The sequence below is a fragment of the Tachyglossus aculeatus genome, chromosome 14 (assembly GCF_015852505.1).
Source record: "Tachyglossus aculeatus isolate mTacAcu1 chromosome 14, mTacAcu1.pri, whole genome shotgun sequence".
Classification (NCBI taxonomy): Eukaryota; Metazoa; Chordata; class Mammalia; order Monotremata; family Tachyglossidae; genus Tachyglossus; species Tachyglossus aculeatus.
The window spans coordinates 27,169,190-27,192,113 of record NC_052079.1 but is presented as its reverse complement, the minus strand read 5'-3'; the positions used below and the strand labels follow the sequence as shown (position 1 = coordinate 27,192,113).

At 41.8% G+C, this 22,924-nt stretch overlaps 1 protein-coding gene across 1 annotated transcript in view; it reads right to left on the bottom strand.

Annotated features, from left to right (window-relative positions):
• NAV3 (neuron navigator 3) overlaps positions 1-22,924 on the bottom strand; it is a 783,489-nt gene that overhangs the window by 300,846 nt on the left and 459,719 nt on the right. Inside the window, exons 4-5 of the mRNA XM_038756254.1 lie at positions 21,150-21,267; positions 20,482-20,534 (exon numbers count right to left, since the gene is read on the bottom strand). Coding sequence (XP_038612182.1) covers positions 20,482-20,534; positions 21,150-21,267 — 171 coding nt within the window. The remainder of the gene's footprint in view (positions 1-20,481; positions 20,535-21,149; positions 21,268-22,924) is intronic.

Here is a 22,924-nt window from a genome sequence, read left to right as displayed (position 1 = left end):
GTGTCGCTATGGGTTGGAGATGATTCAACAGCATAGACAGACAAATGGGGATGAGGTCAGAAGCCAGGGGCAAAGAAGCAGACAGTGGACAAGTGAATGGGAACTTAAAGCCCAGGTCCCAGCTACTTGGCCTGAGCTGACTTGTTCTCCAATGCCTCAGTCTTAACCCTTGACCCAAAGTCTCCCTGTTTCTAGAATCTCATGGAAAATGGGCTTTTAATGACCAGATGACTGTCTTGCTCCCTGATTGTCATCACCAGGGAGAGGAGTATTCCCACTCTATAGAAGATTACTCTGTCCAGATTTGCAATATTGGGATGGTTATGATGTTTAGATCAAGGACAGACCTGCCTTGACTACTGAGGAGCTCAGGGACTACTAAGTCCCAGTAGTAGCAAACTGGAATTCTTAATGTTATTCACTGATGTTATTGAATGGCTATTGTTTCTCCTGAGTTTACCTCATTATTTATTTCCTTATGCAATGCCCTCCTCAATCAATCAATCAATCGTATTTATTGAGCGCTTACTGTGTGCAGAGCACTGTATTAAGCGCTTGGGAAGTACAAGTTGGCAACATATAGAGACAGTCCCTACCCAACAGTGGACTCACAGTCTATAAGGAGCCCAGGAGCACTTTAAGATTCTGCAAGGCCCAGGTGCATATGCTCAGACTGCTGGCTACATCTTAGAACAGTGCTCAGCGCTTAGAACAGTGCTTGGCACATAGTAAGCGCTTAATAAATGCCATTATTATTATTATTACATTGATTGAAGCAGCAGCTACAGGGATTCAAGCGTGTAATAATAATTGTGGTATTTGTTAACCTCTTACTCTATGCCAAGCCCTGGATTTAACTGCTGGTTCGGATGCAGGATAATCATGACAGACACAGTCCCCATCCATCTGTTTCCCTTCTCATCAATCAATCAATCAATCAATCGTATTTATTGAGCGCTTACTATGTGCAGAGCACTGTACTAAGCGCTTGGGAAGTACAAATTGGCATCATCATCATCAAAGCAATTTGTTGACACCTTACTATGTGCAGACCACTGTACTACACACTTGTAAAAGAACACTCCTTTCTCTCTTTACCCCCAGAAACCAAATCTAAACCTATTTCCTGTGTCTCACTCTCAACTCTCAGCAGAGAAGCAGTGTGGCTCAGTGGCAAGAGCACAGGCTTTGGAGTCAGAGGTCATGGGTTCAAATCCTGGCTCCACCAATTGTCAGCCGTGTGACTTTGGGCAAGTCACAACTTCTCTGTGCCTCGGTTACCTCATCTGAAAATGGGGATTAAGACTGTGAGCCCCTTCGGGACAATCTGATCACCTTGTATCCTCCCCAGTACTTAGAACAGTGCTCTGCACATAGTAAGTGCTTAATAAATGCCATTATTATTATTATTATTATTATTATTAACTCTCTAACTGTCAATCCGTTGCTCCCACCCTCCCTCCTGCCTAGAACTCCCTATCCCCTCACATCCAAGAGAGAAGGTCATGGAATCTAATCCCAGATCCCCACTTGCCTGCTGTGTGACCTTGGGCAAATCACTTCACTTCTCTGGGCCTCAGTTACATTATCTGTAAAATGGGGATTGAGACTGTGAGCCCCACGTGGGACAAGGGACTGTGCCCTACCTGATTTGCTTGTATCCACCCTAGGGCTTAGTACAGTTCCTGGCACACAGTAAGTGTTTAACAAATACCATCATTATTATTACTATTATCACCCCCTCCCCATCTTCAAAGCCCTACTAAATTCTCATCTCTTCTAAGAGGCTTTCCCTGATTAAACTCTCATCTTCCCACCCTGTTTTCTTCCCTACTGTTTTAGAAAACATGTGTGTGCATTTGATGAAGACATGCAAACAGAGCCATAACCTGGGATTCATGGACAATATGTTTCTTGTAGTGTTTCAGGTACTTTCCCAGTTGTGGTTCATTGGCAAGGCACTTGGGCAGGAGGCCTTTCAGATTTGTTATTTTCCTGTTATCTTTTAGTTCTCCATGTGCACTTTTCTGGAACTCTTTCTCCTCTTCTCAGTTTACATTTCACTGGCACTTAACACCTATTTTACATGTGCTACGGTTATACACAGCTGGATCACAATAAAAGTACTGAGTACAAAGAAAAAAAGAAAGATTCTGAGCAGTTCCAGATCCAGCCAGTACGCTCCAATGTATCAAAACCGTATGAGTTTGGAGGCTGATGAAGTTTATAAAGTTCCTCGATTAGATTACATCAACCCATGCTAAACTCGTGCCTGAATTCACCATAAGGATGCAAACAGGACACTTCCTGTGAGAAACTACACCCAAAAATACAAATTGTTCTATATTTTAGTTAAAATTCCAACTCTAATCTAGACCGGTAAATATTAACATTTTATTCTGACCTTTGTACTGCATCATTGAAATGAACTTGTCATTGAACTATTGTGCATTGATGAGGAGGAGGAAGAGGAGGGCATTGCATAGGTAAAGAAATGATGGGGTAAATTCAGAAAGAACTGTATATATGGTAAGCGTTTAACAAATACCATTACATTATATGATTATATTATTACCATTATGATTATAATATTACCATTAAATTATACATTATATTATATTATATATTTGTTAAGCACTTACCATATGCTGACCACTGTACTAAGCAGTGGGGTAGAGACAAGTTAATCGGACACAGCTAATGTTGCATATGGGACTCACAGTCTTAATCCCCATTTACAGATAAGGTTACAGAGGAAGAGAGAAGTGAAGTGACTTGTTCAAGATCTCATAGCAGACAAGTGGTGGAACCAGGACTAGAAACGAGACCCTCTGAATCCCAGACCCATGCTCTTTCTACTGGGTTATGCTACTTCTCATATTCCAGATGGATGAATAGGCTTGGGAAGAATTTAGGGTTCCACAACGTTTTCCCAGACTTTGTTCCATAATCCATAAATGAAGCATGATCCTTTAAGATGATCCCATGAAGCAGTGATTTACATTATGTAGTCGCCTCCACCAACTCTCTGCAGTGTTTAAATTCCAAGGTCACCAGAATTTCTGATCAGGGCAAGGTGAAGGCTGTTTTTTGGGAGGTGGACTAGGATACCGGAGGAAGAGTTTCACTTGACAGATAAGATAGAGGTGGAGAAACAAGGTGGGGGTGGGGGAGAAGTGGTGGGGGCTGAAAGGAGGAGATGAGAGGTAAAGGAATCCTTAATATTTTTTCTGGATCTAGTCATTATTTTCAAGGTCTTCTGACTCGGCTAAGCAGGGCATCATGGAGGCTGGGGTTGTTTGTGGGATAGAATTGACAAGTACTCTTCTAGACTGTGAGGCCATTGTTGGATAGGGACCGTCTCTATATGTTGCCAACTTGTACTTCCCAAGCGCTTAGTACAGTGCTCTGCACACAGTAAGCACTCAATAAATACGATTAAATGAAACTACTCACAGTATACCCTTTCTCCCATTTTCAATTATTTGGGAAATGGCTAATAGGAAGCTGCCAGGGGTTTTGGACTCTGTCTTTCATCTCTCTCTGAAACATGAGTCATTCAGACATCAGTTTGTGCCGAATACTGTCCTGGGTGCTGGAGAAGATGGTTGTGAATTGTACCATCCTACATAAACAGTATGAATTAAAGTGGTCTTTTTTATTTTCCTGGATCTGTTCATTTTTTTAACCATCTACATTAATCTCTGACCTTGATTTGTCTTTAAAGCCAACTCTGGATTCTACACATTAAGTTGCTCCCTTTAATCACTTGATATTCATCCAAACTTCAGCATTTGGTGATCAATTAATCAACCAATCTGATTTGTTGAGAGCTTACTGTGTGCACTTAAGAGAGTACACTATAAAATAGTTGGTTTTGGTTTGCATGGTTTTGTAGTACACTACAAAATAGGGCACGTTCCCTGCCCACACAACATAGTGTATAGTCTGTGATGTATTTTAATATCTGCTTCCCTTATAGACAAACTCCTTGCTTCTTTATTGACCCTTACTTCTCCTTGCACTTGGATTTGCACACTTTTTCACCCCTCCCTCAGCCCCGCAGCACTTATGTACATACATGTAATGTGTTTATTTATATTAATATCTCTCCCCCCCCTCTAGTCTATAAGTTCATTGTGGGCAGAGAATGTGACTATCAACTCTGTTATATTGTACTCTCCCTAGCTTTTAGTTCAGTGCTCTGCACCCAGTAAACCCTCAATAAATACAATTGATTATTGATTCTCTCACTACACGGAAGCTAGCATTCCTATTCACAACCCACCCCCACCCACTAAAAATGAAATATACATTATCCTCTGTTTAGCTGGAGGTGTTGGGTGCAAATGTTTCATTGTCTAAAGTTTCTTCCCGCCAGCTGTGAAGTTTTTAGCATCTCAATATGCCTGACCAAACAGAGAGACTCAGCCACTGGTAGGTCACTTGGTAATTTGGTTTACCACTGAGGAGGAATGCTGTACATATTCATTAATTCATTAATTCTCTCCAACTTTTTGGAAGTTATTTTGAGGTTTTTGGAGAACTTTTGGGATGTAAATAAGGGTGCACCTGTTTACAGCAAAAATAAGTCAGAGTTCTGGGAGGGCAGGGTAGTCCATAATCATAGCGGTAGCAATGCCCCCCGAGGTGGGTGGGGTGGGGGTTCCAAAGAATAACTACATTAGGGGGTAGGACTATTTATATCCCAGATGTTCTCTGATAAAAAAAGTCAAAATAACTTCCTAAAAGTTCAAGAGAATTGATGAATACTTATAGTTTACTCAGCTCAATCAATAAATTAATGCCGGCCCTCCTCCCATCACCCCGGTTCTTTATCCCAGTTTGCTTCTGGAGTAAAACCTTCAGTATAAAAAAGATAAGGGAAGGAAAGAAAAATAAAAAAGGAAGAAAAGAAAGGAGAAGAAAAGAAAGGAAAAGAAAAGAAAAGGGTAAGAAAAAAAAGGATAGGAAAGGAGAGAAGAGAAAAAGGAGAAGAGAAGAAAGAAGGAAAGGAAATTAAATAAAAGAAAGAAAAGGGAAGAAAGGAAAAGAAAAGGATAGGAAAGAAAAGGAAAGAAGAGAAGAGAAGGAAAGAAAAAAGAAGAGAAAATGAAAGGAAAGAAGAAAACGGAGAAAAAGAAAGATAATCAAAGAAAAAGGGAGAAAAGAGAAGAAAAGGAAACGACAGGAAAGAAAAGGAAATAGAGAAGAGAAGGAAAGAAAAAAGAAGAGAAAAAAGGGAAAGAAAAAGAATAAAGAAAATGTATTCAACACTAAAAAGGACGACTTTAATTCTCTTCTTCATCTGCCTGTCCCCATCTCCATGACTCATACAGGTGTGCTGGGGTACTGGGAGGTGAGTACCATAGGGACCTGTGTGGATTGCATCACGAGTGGGGAAGGAGAGTCAGTGGAGCCAGGGAAGGCTATACCACATAGAAGAGTATTTCAATCCTTCCCCTTGAGGTTGATAGACTTGACAGATTCCCCGGGCAACCTCAGAGATCGAAGACACTCAACTTAGAAGTCCTATTTCCTTGATGACAGCAAGAAAATGACTGGGTTGTTACATGGCTCACACAGTTTCCCCTGGTAGAGGTGGAGGCTAAGTCTACCAAGACAGGAGCTTGAATTTAAAGTTTTATATTGCATTTGTGCATTAACTGTTGTCTTTGGAGAATGCTTGTTCAAAATGCCAAACTCAAATGAGTCAAAGAGAGCTCACATTTTTTCAACAAATATTCAGTTTCATATTCATGACTTAAAAGGCAGCAGGACACCAGGGACAAGATGTGTTCATTGCAAGTCCAAAGTTCAGTGATGTCTCAGGAACCTTATTATCTTTTCATACATGCCTTTTCAAAATGAGCTATATGTAGGATAAATGTTTCAATAATAAATCCAAATGTCTCTTCAACCAGTACACTCGCCAGGAGCTCAATTCCAGAATGTCTTACAATGTGCGCTGCATGGGTTCAAACCCTTTCAGCACATCTATTACAGCACCGCTATGACATGGCAATATTTTTAGTGAAAAGGAAGAAGGAACATTCTTCCACGAAAATAGCAGGCAATGTTCTTAATGTGAAAAATCATGCCTATGCATAGATTCACAACCCTTGCTCCTCCACCTCCAACACTCACATATGTATTTACCCTTGAAGATTTGCAAATGCCATTATTGATGGTGAGATTTTATTAATGTGTAGGTGTGGCTGATACAGTTACATGACTCTTTTTGCCTCATTGAGGGCATGTAAAGATTGCCATTGGCCAAACTTGCATATTTTATCCACAGTGCCGGGCATTGCTTTCTTTCCAGTTTCTTAGCCTCACAATCTGTCCAAAGCCCCTGCTCAAGATTGACACCCCAATTTTGATTCTTGAATGCTAGGCAAACCCATCTTCCAGGTCTGTCTACTATTGTACATAACACGTGAGTTTTTTATTCACTTCTTTTGTCCATTATCCCTTCAATTACACCACTAAAACTCCCCATAAAGGAATTGTTTGGGTATCTTACTGCCAAAAACTCTCCTTTCATATTTTATCCAATGATGTGTGCTCATATTAGAATTACTTCAGTGTTGGTGGCTTCTTTGTGATAAGCTTGTTGTGGGCAGGGAATGTGTCTGTTTATTGTTATATTCTACTCTCTCAAGCGTATAGTACAGTGTTCTGCACACAGTAAGGGCACAATAAATATTACTGAATGAATTGAAGGACTCCTGCTTTCCACTCGGTATCAGCTACAGCTGACCCTGGTGGAACTGCTCTAGAAGTCAAATGTGGATTTCATATAGGCCCAAATCCCACAGTCATAAAGTGGGACACTTCAGTTGTTCTCTACTCTTTTAGTTATATATGGATCTTGATATCATCCTTTATCCTTGAATACCTTCCTCTCCCCCCATCCCCCAACTACTGCAGACTGTAAACTCACTGTGGGCAGGGGATGTGGCTGTTTATTGTTGTATTGTACTCTCTCAAGAGCTCAATACAGTTCTCTGCCCTCAGTAGCACTCAATAAATATATCTGAATGAATCTCCCAAAGGACACATGGGCCTTCTTGATTTGGTATTCCTTCTCTCTGTCTAACCTTACATCACTGACCAGGTAATGGGACCTAGTAACAGCTTCCAACATTCTCCCGCTGATGTCTATTTTAGGTTATGTGTAGGATTTTTCAGGTGCAGACTGGAACACAAAATGTGTCTTCATCAGACTCAATGCTATTCCATGGATATATATATATAGGAGTATATATATATATTCCTAAATAGCACTCCATCTGGACTTGTTGTGAAGCAGTGTGACTTAGTGGAAAGAGCACGGGCTTGGGAGTCAGAGGTCGTGGGTCCTAATCCTGGCTCTGCCATTTATCAGCTGTGTGACTTTGGGCAAGTCACTTCACTTATCTGTGCCTCAGTTTCCTCACCTGTAAATTGGGGATTAAGACTGTAAGCCCCACATGGGACAACTTGATTATCTTGTATCTACCCCAGCGCTTAGAACAGTTCTTGGCACATAGTAAGTACTTAACAAACACCATCATTATTATTATTATTATTGTCCACCTAGCTGCAGTCCGGGATATTTTGAAAATGCTTTTTTTTTTCATAACAGCTATCACAAGGGAGTCTGTGCCAGGATGTCGGGCACTTTAAGGGAATTCAATCAATCAATCAATCAATCGTATTTATTGAGCGCTTACTATGTGCAGAGCACTGTACTAAGCGCTTGGGAAGTACAAATTGGCATCACATAGAGACAGTCCCTACCCAACAGTGGGCTCACAGTCTAAAAGGGGGAGACAGAGAACAGAACCAAACATACCAACAAAATAAAATAAGTAGGATAGAAATGTACAAGTAAAATAAATAAATAAATAAATAAATAAATAGAGTAATAAATATGTACAACCATATATACATATATACAGGTGCTGTGGGGAAGGGAAGGAGGTAAGACGGGGGGATGGAGAGGGGGATGAGGGGGAGAGGAAAGAAGGGGTTCAGTCTGGGAAGGCCTCCTGGAGGAGGTGAGCTCTCAGCAGGGCCTTGAAGGGAGGAAGAGAGCTAGCTTGGCGGATGGGCAGAGGGAGGGCATTCCAGGCCCGGGGGATGACGTGGGCCGGGGGTCGATGGCGGGACAGGCGAGAATGAGGCAAGGTGAGGAGATTAGCGGCAGAGGAGCGGAGGGTGCGGGGTGGGCTGTAAAAGGAGAGAAGGGAGGTGAGGTAGGAGGGGGCGAGGTGATGGAGAGCCTTGAAGCCCAGGGTGAGGAGTTTCTGCCTGATGCGCAGATTGATCGGTAGCCATTGGAGGTTTTTGAGGAGGGGAGTAATATGTCCAGAGCGTTTCTGGACAAAGATAATCCAGGCAGCAGCATGAAGTATGGATTGAAGTGGAGAGAGACACGAGGATGGGAGATCAGAGAGAAGGCTAGTGCAGTAGTCCAGATGGGATAGGATGAGAGCTTGAATTAGCAGGGTAGCGGTTTGGATGGAGAGGAAAGGGCGGATCTTGGCAATGTTGCGGAGCTGAGACCGGCAGGTTTTGGTGACGGCTTGGATGTGAGGGGTGAATGAGAGAGCAGAGTCGAGGATGACACCAAGTTTGCGGGCTTGTGAGACGGGAAGGATGGTAGTGCCGTCAACAGAGATGGGAAAGTCAGGGAGAGGACAAGGTTTGGGAGGGAAGACAAGGAGCTCAGTCTTCGACATGTTGAGCTTTAGGTGGTGGGCGGACATCCAGATGGAGATGTCCTGAAGGCAGGAGGAGATGCGAGCCTGGAGGGAGGGGGAGAGAGCAGGGGCAGAGATGTAGATCTGGGTGTCATCAGCGTAGAGATGATAGTTGAAGCCGTGGGAGCGAATGAGGTCACCAAGGGAGTGAGTGTATATTGAGAACAGAAGGGGACCAAGCACTGAACCTTGGGGAACCCCCACAGTAAGAGGATGGGAGGGGGAGGAGGAGCCTGCAAAAGAGACTGAGAACTGAGACTCATAACTCATCTGCTCATAACTCTCCCTTCTCAAACCCGTTGCCCGTACCTTTCCCCTGATCTAACTCCCTCACTCCTCCAAAACACCAAACCACAACCCTCGTCCATTCAAAACCTCCCTAAGAACGCTGCTCTTTAAATTGTAGGGAATGAGCAGCAGGAGAGCAGAGCCTGTAGTCAGTAACATACAGATCAAACTCAAAATCTGCAGACTGTTAGGCTGCCTAGGCTCCTTTTGAATGGAAGATTTGCAAACACTCCGTTCAGATTATCGAAATGTCTCATCAGCGGGATTCTGTAGAGTAGCTGTTTAGGTCCCCTTTGAGCACACATGCCGCACATAGCAACGCTTGTTGAGGTAACATAGTTTTAATACTGGTGGGCCAACCAGACCACTGTCAATGAAGTCATGGAACAAAGTCAGCCTACCGGTATTGAAACTATGTTTATTTCAACATCCCTTTGCTATGTGGGCCATGTGCGCTCAATGAGGCCCCAAACTGCCAATCTACAATGGGTGCCCCAACAGCTGTTCTACAAGGTGCTGAAAGCAGGGTAGACCAAAGTGCTGAAATATGGAGTTAATATAGCATTTAACTGAAGTTGGGAGATAATCGCAGTTGATTGATCAACCCAAATGTTACAATCAAGAAAGGAGCAGTTCTTTAAGCAGAAATTTCCAGGGGATTGTCGGCCAAAAGGAAAAAAATGAAAAAAGACCTAGGTGATATGACAGCAAGCATATCAAACACACTGAGAGGTCTCCTTTATATGGATAGTGTGGTCACTTTTCTTTATCTCCCCAAATATTAATACCAATCATAGGAGTATGCATGGGTAAATGCTGCTATTTCTGGCATCATCATATAGCATTTGTTCATTGTTCAATATGTGCCAAGCACTGGGGTAGACACAACAATAATAATATTTGTTAAGCACTTACTATGCATCAATCACTGCTGTAAGCACTGGGATAGATACAAGCTAATCAGGTTGGACACAGTTCCTGTCCCACATGGGGCTCACAGTCTTAATCCTCGTTTTACAGATGAGGTAATTGAGATATAGAGAAGTTAAGTGACTTGCCCAAGGTCACACAGCAGACAAGTGGCAGAGCTGGGATTAGAACCCACATCCTTCTGACTCCCAGGGCTGTGTTCTAACCACCAGGCCATGCTGCTTCAGTCTAATGGAAGGAAGAAGTATTTCAGGTTCATTATACAGATGAGGAAACAGAGGCACCGAAAACTTAAGTGTCTGTCTCCGCTTCTGGACTGTAAATTCATTGTGGGCAGAGAATGAATCTATTAGCTCTGTTTACTGCACTCTCCCAAGTGCTTAGGACTATGCCCTGCCCACAGTAAGCACTCAATAAATGCCACTGATGATGATGTCGATGATAATGATTTGCCCAAGGTCATGCAGCATGAAGGATAACTATCAAGAGATAAGCGACACAGATTTAACTGCCTATGCTATGCCTGAGCAGATCACAGTCACCAAGAGTGGCCCTATTTGATCTTCCTTCACTCAATTTTTGGGGTTGACTCATGACACAGTTATAAATTGCATGCTCAGACTGGTTCCTGCCAACATGAGCTATGACTTGGTTCTTGCAGATAGGTTCTGGAACTTTATTAAAACTACCCCTCTAGAGACAGAGATGGCAGTGAGGAGGGCTGAAGCCTTATTAAAATTGCCCCATTATCAGGAAATGGTGAGATCAATGGTGGGACATGGAGATCGAGAGATGGAGAGAATGTTTCTGAAAAATCAAAAGCAGTATCCTTCCCCATCACGAAGTCTCTGCTCCTGCAGTCACCCCAGCTCCTGGGGGTGCAGAAACATGGAAGGGGACAGAATAGAGGGGGAGAGGGCACCAGGAGGGGTAGAAGTCAAATACCCAGCCCCAGAGGTTTCATTTTTTATTTACATTTTAATTTAAAAATTGCCCTCTCCCACCTCCCCCTGGAACAGGCATCCCCACGGATCCCCAGGAGCAGATTTATTTTTCTTATTTCCAGCAGTATTAGAAGCATCTCTCCAGGCTCCTCCTCTCCCCCTCCCAAAGCCCTGAGAGCAGCATTCATTCATTCATTCAATCAATCGTATTTATTGAGTGCTTATTGTGTGCAGAGCAGTGGACTAAACACTTGGAAAGTGCAATTCAGGAACAAACGGAGACAATCCCTGCCCAACAAAAGGGTTACAGTCTAGAGGGGGAGAGACAGATATCAAAACAAGTAAACAGGCATCAATAGAATCAATATAAATAAATAGAATAATAAATATGTACATATATACACAGGTGCTGTGGGGCAGGGAGTGGGGTAGAGCAGAGGGAGAGAGTCGAGGTGATAGGGAGGGGAGTAGGAGAAGAGGAAAAGGGGGGCTTAGTCCGGGAAGGTGACCTGGAGGAGGTAAGCTTTCAGTAGGGCTTTGAAGGGGGAAAGTGTGCTAGTTTGGGGGTTCTGCACATAGTAAGCGCTCAATAAATACGATTGATGATGATGATGATGAGTTTTGAGGAGGGGGGCATTCCAGGCCAAAGGTAGGACATGGGCCAGGGGTCAACGGCGAGACAGGTGAGAATGAGGCACGGTGAGAAGGTTAGCACCAGAAGGCTGGAGTATTTGGGCAGGGATGTAGAAGGTGAGAAGGGAGAGGAGGAAGGAGGGGATAAGGTGATGGAGAGCTTTCAAGCCAATGGTGATGAGTTTTTGCTTGATAGAGGAGAGTTTGCTTGACAAGGAGTTTTTGCTTGATAGGAGTTTTTGCTTTTGGCCATGGCAGTGACAGTAACACTAGCCTCTCTACCACTGGCCCGGAGACTCTCATCTGAGGTGGGCCAGACCAGGGTTCCTCTGCTGCGGGGGTCAACTTCATTTGAACCCAGGCTTACTTCAGTTTCAAAGGAAACTGTGCACTCTCCTGATCTCATGATAGAAAGTCCTGCCTCCCTTTCCCTGCTCCCCAGATGGGATGACCTAGTAATACAAACTGTGAGACATGTCACTCTGAAAACATAGTGATAAAATGTGACATGGAAACCTAGCAAGATGTATACTTTTGCACAAATATAAGCTTTAAGGGCATTTTTTTTTAAAAAAAGCACATTAACATGTTCAAGGGCAGAAACCAGCTTAAACTTCTATGGTCTGCCCACAAACTGTGAGTTTGGGACTTAAAACTGTGAGCCCCATGCTGGACAGGGACTGTATCCAACCTAATTCACTTGCATCTTACCCTGGTGCATAGAACAGCACTGGACACATAGTAAGTGCATAAACAGTATGATTTAAAAAAAGCTCTGAGAAATGTCCTTTGTCGGCACTAAATAACTACGATGGAACAAATGAATGGAAGCAATATCTGACCTCAGGAAGGAACAATAAAGTCATATGGGCACTACTTGTCAAATAAAAAGAGCAACAAGATCTCAGTGACCAAAGAAATAGTAATAATGGCAAGAGCATGGCCCTGGGAAACAAGGGATCTGGGTTCTATTTCTAACTCTGCCATGTGTCTGCTGTGTGACCTTGCTAACTCACTTAACTTCTCTGTGCCTCAATTTCCTTTTCTGTAAAATAGAGATTAAATTACACTTCCTTCTCCTTAGACTGTGAGCCTTATTTGGGACAAGGACTTTGTCCAACCAGTTTATCTTGTATCTACTCCAGCATTTAGTGCAGTGCTTGGCACATACTAAGGGCTAACCAAGTACCATAATAATTATTATTCGACTAACAGAAACAAAAAATGTAATGAAGATAAAGTAAAAATAATTTAAATTTGAGGTATGTGGCTTATATCTTATTTCTATAGAAGGATTCTCAAAGATTTATATTAATCCTATTATTAAGCTCTCATGAGAAAGTAAGCATATGCTAATACAAATGATATATCTAACTAGCTAGCTATCATCTATCAGTGGGTCTATGCATTTTAAGAAATTTTTAATCAAAAGGACCAAGGTAATATCCCTTGAAAAAAAATCTAAAATCCTAGTGCTCGTGCTCTAGACTTTAATCTTCTCTTGGGAAGGGAACATTTAAATCTATTGGATTCCATTTTTCCAAGTGCTTAGTATAGCACTCTACACAGTGTAAGCGCTCAATAAATATCATTAACTGATCGAATGATAGAGCTTTCCCAGAGTTGGAAAGGGTTTACACAATTGGATTGTTAAATAGGCTAGGGGATTTTTATTACTAGACTCAGTCATGATAATCATTTCAAAATAGGTAGATGGTTCTTGGGAAAGCTTTCCCATAGCTCAGCTCTTGTCAAATGAAGATTGTTATTAAAAAAGTGCAATATGCTTTAATGACACGGCTGGCTTTTTCTGACTTTTTTAAGCCTCTTGGTCTAATATCTGCGGCTAGCAGTATGTTAGAAATATAGCAAATGTCATTTGAATGGGCCCTATTCTCAATTTAACAATATTCCTTTCTACTATTTTAGAAAATTGGAATACCTTAGGGTATTCATTCACTAAATAATTCTCCAAGTTTACTATTATTTGTTTCCTTTTGTCATTCTACATTGTCAGCGATGTCATTATATTTGGCACTTTCTTTGAAAACATTACCTTCGAAGAGAACAGTAACAGGCAATGGCAGAACAAATGGAATCATTAAAGAACAGTGAATTGATAACAGCATGGAGCATTTCAGTGCCTGGCCTTCCGTGTACTTCACAGATGGAATCCAGATGCTCCTCTATTCCTGAACATGAATTATTCTAGAATTTACGGGGTCCAAAAAAGACAGTGATTTTTTTTCCCCTTCAACCTTTGCCAACCACAGACCTGTCTTCAAGAATGCACAGAGAAGGGATATGATCCGTAAATTAATGCACCGCTCTATATGTTCAGCTATGAAGAAAAGATGGACACAAACTCGGAAGGGAATGCAAAATGTGCAGCTCGGCTGAGGACATTCAATTCGGTTCAATTCAATTGTATTTATTGAGCTCTTACTTTGTGCAAAACAGTATACTAAGTGCTTGGGAGAGTGCATTATAACAATAAACAGACACATTCCCTGGCCAAAGTGAGCTTAAAGTCTAGAAGACAAGAATGAATCAGCTCTCTCATAGCCTAGTTTGATATATTCATTCTGGATTCAGAAATAATCCTTACATTGCAGGGTTTATGATGTTTATTATACTGCTGTGGTTATAAACATTTAAGGAAACCATTTCCATATTTGGATGTTCTGTTTCTGGCTAAAAGAAAGGAATCAGAATGATTTTCCCCCTGCAAAAATTTCATTTTTATATAGAAATCTCGCACTTGTGCCTCTAAATTGCAGCTAAATATTATGGGGTTTAAATGTTACTATTTTTATTTGGGTTGGCATTCTAACCATTCCTGATATTTCTGGTATTCTAGGTTATTTCCTGGAATAAGATAGCAAAAGTTATGACATTAAGCATATATATTTAATTCTGATACTTCATGTCTGGAAATGAATTCAATTCCCCAATCTGAAACAAGGTGCTCTTATGTCCTATTGAGTTATGCTATCTTTATGTTACTATTAGAAAAATAAACCGAATTTAGTTCTAATTTTCATAGTAAAAAAAACTGTAAATTCAGTTGTAACTGACTTTCCAGAGAAAGTTCCATTGTCATAGGAGACAATGCCAACGTGAGCCCACTGTTGGGTAGGGACTGTCTCTATATGTTGCCAACTTGTACTTCCCAAGCGCTTAGTACAGTGCTCTGCACACAGTAAGCGCTTAATAAATATGATTGATTGATAGGAGAGGTTTCTTCTGTTTAATTTTGTTTCTCAAATTGTACGATTTAAATGTATTAGAATGATTAGGAAAGCAGTGTTGCTTAGTGGATAGAGCACAGGCCTGTCAGGCGACCTGGGTTCTAATCTTGGCTCCTCCACCTGTCTGCTGTGTCACCTTGGGCAAGTCATTACACTTCTCTGTGCCTCAGTTACCTCATCTGTAACATGGGGATTAAGACTGGGAGCCCCACGAGGGACATGGACTGTGTCAACCTGATTAGCTTGTATCTACCCCAGTGCTTAGTACATTGCCAGGCATATCATAAGCACTTAAAAAATACCTTTAAGATAAATGGATCAATATCAGCAAACCCAAGTTCCCACTCGATTATATTGTGCTGGTGACAAATTTGCCCAGTGATAGATAAGCAGATAGAAAATTGAATGATGATAGCTGACAAATCTCTTGAGAGTCTCAGAGAACAAGTGTGGCCTCAGTTTGGCATCAGGATTCATATCTAATTCAGTGGGAAGGACTACAAGGAGTGGCAGAATTTAGCAGGAATGCACTAGAACGAAGCTCTGGACCTGGAACAATTGGAATAACCAGATGCTGGGAAGGGGAATGCAAAGCCAGGTGTCGGTGGTGGTTCCAAGCACTGCATTCATTCATTCAATCGTATTTATTAAGTGCTTACTGTGTGCAGAGCAGCGTACTAAGCTCTTCGGAAAGTACAATACAACAATGAACAGTGGCATTCCCTGCCCACAACAAGCTCATAGCCTAGAGTTGGGGAGATAGACCTCACTACAAATAAATACAATTACAGATATATACATAAGTGTTGTGAGGCTGGGAAGGGGGGTAAGAGCAAAGGGAACAAGTCAAGATGACGCAGAAGGGAGTGGGAGATGAGGAAAAAGCAGCAGAGAAGCAGCATGGCTCAGTGGAAAGAGCACGGGCTTTGGAGTCAGAGGTCATGGGTTCAAATCCCGGCTCCGCCAATTGTCAGCTGTGTGACTTTGGGCAAGTCACTTCGCTTCTCTGGGCCTCAGTTACCTCATCTGTAAAATGGGGATTAAGACTGTGAGCCCCCTGTGGGACAACCTGATCACCTTGTAACCTCCTCAATGCTTAGAACAGTGCTTTGCACATAGTAAGCGCTTAATAAATGCCATTATGATTATTATTACTATTAAAATTGGGGCTTAGTTTGGGAAGGCCTCTTGGAGAAGATGTGCCTTCAGGAAGGCTTTGAAGGGGGGCCCCATAGCAATCTACTCCTCCAGTGAGTCCCTCACAGCCCTGAAGTGAGGGGGCACTGGTTCAAGTACGGATCTACAGCTCCAAGGGGATTGTGAGGAGTGAGTGTTGCCAGGGGAGGTGGCCAGAGTGCTTAGTACAGTGCCTGAAACATAGTAAGCACTTTACAAATGCCATTATTATTACTAGAGGTGCCATATGAGGAATGTAGGGTGGTCCTCTGTGGTCACCAGCATGGTCCAGCTCAGTGTGTCCGGCCCCTCAGACTCCACTTCACCATCTACTCAAGTACCCATAGCCACTCCCTGACCCTTGCCCTGAATCTAGTTTCTTGGCTGAAGGAAGTGACAGTCATTCTATCGTTGCTCCCATTGCTTCTGTCATACCCTCTCCCTTGTTCCTGGCTTCTCCGCACAGCCAGTGCCACTGAGGTGTTCAAGATGGAGCCCAGGGAATGTTTGTGTTCCAGAGAGAAAGTGATCAGATAAAAAGCAGTGGGGGGCAATCTTGGGATCACTTGGGAAGGGCCAACCCCATCCCCTTGCCTTTGTGCAACTATAGATCCCACTGGGCTGAGAGGAGAGCCACTCTGGGTATTTGGGTGGGGAAGGTGGAGAGGGATGGGAGTCCCTTCATGGGGGGATTTGTCACTGGTCTGACACGTAGGAGCCAGGGAGGGCCTAAAGCCAGCCTATGCCCCTGCCCATAACGTAATCTCATTATGTTGTGCCCTGGTGTAACAAGTGATATCATGGGTTTACAAGTAAAAAAAAAAATCACTCACTATTCAACACAGTAATAATCAACCGTGTTCATGGTTGGGAGGCCTGAACATTTGATAGATGCTGTTCTAGAGAATTTCCAAAAATACCATCTACATATCATACGTAACATCAATTGGCAAGACAAGATCAAAAACAATAAGGTCCAGGAATGCAGTTAGACCACCAGCATCTCAGTAATAATAATAATAATAATAATAATAATAATAGTATTGGTTAAGTGCTTACTATGTGCCAAGCACTGTTCTAAGTGCTGAAGGTAATCAGGTTGTCCAATGTGGGGCTCACAGTCTTAATCCCCATTTTACTGATGTGGTAACTGAGGACAGAGAAGTTAAGTGGCTTGCCCAAGATTCGACTGCTTATCACATCAGACCTTCACTGGATCAGATTTGTGAGGAAAATGAGAGACAAGAGGATACCAAAACAACTGTTCTTTGGGAGTTGAAACAGAGTCCTTATAGAACTGGTGGACAGAGAAAAGAGCTTGAAAGAGATGGTGAGTCAAAATCTGAAATGTTGTGGCAAAGCAGTGAGCAACTGGGAGACCTGTAACAAAAGGTGATTAGTTTGGTGTGTACTAATTAGAAATGGGGCAATTTTGACACTAAGAGGAGAAATTGAATCAGCGACAGTAACTGTGGGCAGGGGACATGTCTATCAACTTTGTGGCATTGGACTCTCCCAAGTGCTTAATTCAGTGCTCTGCACAAGGTAAGCTGTCAATAAATACAATCAAAAGTGAAGCACAGCTCAATTGTTATGTGTACCCAGTGGAGAAGAGACTGTGAGGCACGCTGTTTATCTGTGATACTTCCGCACACTAAATAAAATCTCACTGTCAGTAGATTTTCAAACTAGAAAGACAGTTATTCCTTTAAAATCAACCATTCACATTTTCCGTCATCAAAAAATGACACACATTGGTGGCATTTATCCTTTCACTCATTTAAACGTGAACACTATCAGAAGATCTGTGGATGACTACTGTACTGCCAGAAGAGACACACTGAGTCATCCTGGAAAGGGCACACGAAGGTTATCTCCATCACCACAGCTCCCTAATATGTTGTGAAGAAAACTTTCCATTTCAGGGCAGCTGAAGCAAACTAGTCGCAGTCGTTTGCAGGGTTACTGGAAGGATTATTCTTAGGTTCAGGAGGCAAGTAGCCATTCAAACTAACAGTGTCTGATTTCTCACTTCTCTTCTAATGTAAAGGCTGCAATATCTGTCAGGGATGAGATGTGCAGAGCAAACTCACGTACTTCCCCATATCTGGTCCTTTCCTTCCCTGAACTGTCAAGGGCACAAGAATGAATTCAAGGGACAGGACACATAGACTGCAAGCCCACTTTACACTGTAATATTCCTGTGCACAGAAAAAATGTCTCCCAACTCTGTACTTTCCCAAGTGCTTAATACAACGCTTTCTACACAGTAAGCACTCGAGAAATGCTATGGATTGATTGATTGGTAATCTAGCCCTATAATGATTGCTTAGCACCCTATGGAGTATAAGCCCTGATGTTATGATTTACTTTTAGGTTGGAAAGCCCAGCCAGACCAGAGGTAGGACCTCCCAAACTTCAATTTTCACCTCTTGGGTGGTTAGAAAATGGCTTGAACTTCATTGTTCTTCAGTGTCCATTTTTCCCATACTTTCACCTTTTCAGTGCTGATCAGAAGCAGATGAGCTAAAAAGTGTTTCTATGGCATTTTCATTCTAATCAGAATCAGATCCAAATCTGGAAGCGGTGGCAATTTCACAGGTAAAACCCATTTTCTCAAGGCTTGGTCAGTGCAAATGTGTAGCATCTCAAAGCACAGATGTTTCAGATAAAAATCTGACAAACCTAAGGCTTTTGTGAGCCTTAGATGGCTTTCTATCACCAATTTTAGGCCTGCCTGCTTGACAGGGAACCAAATGAGACATAATCTCAGAATGTTTTAGAGTTTCCAGGTATGTACTATTTTATAGATCACCCAGAAATTCTTTACTCTCGCAATAAAGATACCGAAACTCACAACGATATTGGGAATTGTTCAGATCTGTGTCCAAGAAACCTAAGTGTAATATCTGACTATATTTCCCCAGGAAAATAAACCATTTCTGAGATGAAATTTGAAAGTTCAATCCAAAGGGATTGTTTCCAAGACTGTTCTGTAAATTGATTGTGGCATTGTGTCCTGGAAGAGTTAGTATGGTCTAATTTAATCACAAGGAAGAGTATACTAGAGTATCAAGGGTAGGAAAGACAATTTCAGTATCACAGTTCTTCTGGAAGGGTTCTTCTGGACAGTGTTCAAACCATTCTTTTGGTAGGGCAAAAGCATCTACAATTCCCTGGTACTTCCAACTTAAGACTAATCCATTCTTGTTTGCCTAGGGTTTCTTAGATTGTGATTCACTTCCAAGAGACAGGGACCATGTGTAATGCCCACCTACTTATTCTCCCCCAAATGCTTTGTACAGTCATCTGCACAACCTAAATGTTTACTAAATAATATTACTACTATTACTATTTCAAAATGAGTTTATTTGTGGCTTAATAATAATAACAACAATAGTACATGTTCAGTGTTTACTACGTGTCAAGAACTGCGCTAAGTGCTGGCATAGATACTACACAATCATGTTCACTTAACTTTATTGAACCTAAACAAAACCCAAGGTTTGAACCAATCAGTGAATCTTAGCTTTTCTTCAATTTGAAAATGAATTTCTTCTGCAAATAAAAACTTCCTTTTTTTCTTTTCTTTTGAATTGTGGGTTGCTGGCGCTGCTAGGATCAGATAGGAAAGGGAACTCTGATCTCTTTTACACAGAAACTCATATGCCTATTTAAAATATCAGTTGTCACTTAAGAAGAAGAATGAAGAAAATATGATCCAATGGATCTTGGATACTGTTCCCAACTCGTCCTTTGATGCTAGGAAAGCAGGATTGTTCAGCTGCTTTTACTCCTCAGTTTCAGTCTCTATAAAATGAGACTAGCACTACTAAATTTTGCAAACAATCAGGTTCTTCTCTAAGTTATTGTTCTATCATTCGGGTTTTACAGTCTGCTGTAAAGTAGTTTACTCTGAGTTCTGAGAGCTATTACTAAAGATAAAGAAGTCAGACTTTCCAACACAGTCACAAATAACCCTAGTTTCCTGAAGAGACTACACACATAGTGTTTAGCTTCCAGGCATAGCTTAGAAACCACCAGGAGCATGCTTCTAATGCTATCGCCAAAAGTGTTGAGGAGTCAGTATGTTTAAGCTGGAATTTGCTAAGTATAAGTCTAAAGAGCTATTTATATTAAAAAAAAAAGTTGGCAAGTCCTGTTCTTTAAACCAGTTGTTCAGACAAAAAGGCTCCACTTAAAATTTGTTTTGGGATTTATTGCCACAAAAACCAAAGGTGAATGAAACTACTCAGGAAATCAGGAAAACACGAGACTAGGTAGGATCCGATAAAACTGTGAGGAAACACTTTAACCAGCACTCAAACCTAAAACCTGTCACAACCATCCCCTCGACTAAACTGAACCCACATGATCCGACGAGAGCCTGTAGGTCAAGCAGAGAAGCCACGAAGGGAAAGGAACAGATATTTCACACTAAACAAATCATGACAGCAGTCACCTCTATGAAGTAAAGACAATCACTGAAAGAAATATTTTTGTTCTTACCATCTGAGACTGGCTCCTGGGACAGCCATTGATATCTTCGACCTTTTCATTTGCTACAAGAAATGCAGTATAAACAAACAAAAAAGAAAAAGAAAAAAGAACAATCAGTAGCAATAACACATTAGATAAGATTGCAAAAGCACAGGAAAAATCTGTTTCGACAAGTTCCTCTCCAAATATTATGCTGCACACACACTTGTTAGCAGCCGTCACTTCCACAGGCACAGATCCCGTAAAAAAAGGGAGTGTGAAGCAGAGTGCTGCTAATTCTTCAGCCCATGCCAAATGACTGCTGACATGAACTCCTTCACAATTGTCTTTGCTGGGTCAGGATACAGTTTCAAGGAATCTCAGAAGTATGAGCCACTTCAGCTAACAAAATGCACACATGGGAGACATATGGTTTAATGAAGCGTTCGATTCTGGCCATTCAAGCGTGCATAAAGAGCCGTTCTGGCCATTAAAATAGGGCTAAGCCATCTCTTCCAAACATCCACAAGTAAAGTTTTTTTTTTCTTTTTTTTTAATTAACCAAGGGGGAAACGCATCGATCTTGAGGACACATGGACAGTGTCAAGCAGTATTTATGCAGGATCTGTTATGCCGTTAAGGACATTCATTCCCCATGCAAGCCACTTCAAGTTATGCTCTCTGAGAACTGGCCTTACCAATGATCTGGATGATTTCTGCTAGCAGAACTCCGTCTGCAATGTCCTGTTGCAGGTCCTTGATCAGGCGCTTGTGGCCAAATTTTGCTAGGTAGTGGTTAGCCCAGTCAGTGTAAATCTGTAAAACAGAGGGGAGGGAAAAAGAGGGGTGAGGAGGACAGGAAGAGAGAGAGAGAGAGAGACAGAGAGAGAGAGAGAGAGAGAGAGAGACAGAGAGAATAAAAATTCTTAAGAAAATGTTGGCTTCAAAGGGAGAACTATTCTGGATCACATTCCAATTTAAGAAGTCATAGCTCAAAAGGAAATGATTGTAAAATTATTTTCTAAACACCGTTTTTTCCGCTTATCTCCAGTTTAAACTTGGGATGATTCACCGTTACAAAACAAGGAGTCAGCCACTTGTGACAAAGCACCAACTCCCATTCCTTCGCAACTATCCCTCCGATTCCAATTAGAAGAAGAGTTATTTTCTCCCTCCTCCCTGGCTGTCTGTAAAGAAAATCACCATAGACTTTCCTGAGAAACCTGTACCAGTACAAATTGATTCATAATGGAACAATAATACAACCTTTTGGGAATATTTTTTGGTAGAGTTCATTGAGTTTGTCAAATGTGGTACTCTGTGAATCTATGTTTCTGCTTTCAGTTTATAAAATAATCACAAATGTCTTGCTGGGTTGAGAAATTCCATTTAGTCTGTCACCTCTAGTTAAGCCGGTTGAAATGCTCTGAGTTGAGAATGAAAGTATGAAATATAGTTATGTCCTAGGAATTATAACATATGTTTCAGAAGTTAGCGGTATCTGTTTTCCACGAAAGACAAGCCAATTTGAAAAGAAATACGTGCAATTTAGCACTAGTTTACCTTTGACGTCAAGAAAAGGTTATGCACCATATAAATAAAATAAAATAAAATTTGGTGACAGAATTCACATACCAACGAGAGGAATGTTAAATTAAATATAAAGGGGAAATAATCCGAACACAGTATATGACCAATATGTGATCAGTTCTCCTGTAACACCACGGCTTGTGTTTTTCTGCAATGCTGTGCTACAGAAAATCGGTTTTAGCATTCACCTCATGTTCAATGCCAAATGCACGTGCCCATATTTCTTCTGACACTGTGCTGCATACTAGCCAGGCAGACTCACATCTTCGGGAAACACTCCCTAATTCTGCTGTGACATTCTGTCCAAAACGCATGTTCAAAATGCATGCTATAGTAGAAGTGACAACGTCTTGAAAGTAGGGCACAGAGGGAGAATGTGACTAGACCAGTGAAACATCCAAAAAAATGTCCACGGGAATAGTAACATAATCTTCAAACCTACTGCTCTCCATAGACCGGATCACCTCAGCACAGAGCCCAATATACGAGGGAAGTCCGTCTCAATCAATCATATGTACTGAGCACTTACTGTGTGCAGAACCCTGCACTAAGCACTTGGGATGATGATGATGGTATTTGTTAAGCACTTACTATGTGCCAAGCACTGTTCTAAGCTCTGGGGTAGATGCAAGGTAACTGGGTTGTCCCACATGGGGCTCATAGTCTTAATCCCCATTTTACAGATGAGGTAACTGAGGCACAGAGAAGTGAAGTGGCCCAAGGTCACACAGCTGACAAGTGGCAGAGTCAGGATTAGAACCCATGACCTTTGACTCCCAAGCCCTTGCTCCTTCCACTAAGAGAATGCAACGGTCAACTGACACGTTCTCTGCTGCCTGCAACTGGCATGCATTGGGTTGCTGTGGACAGAGAGCATGCTTGC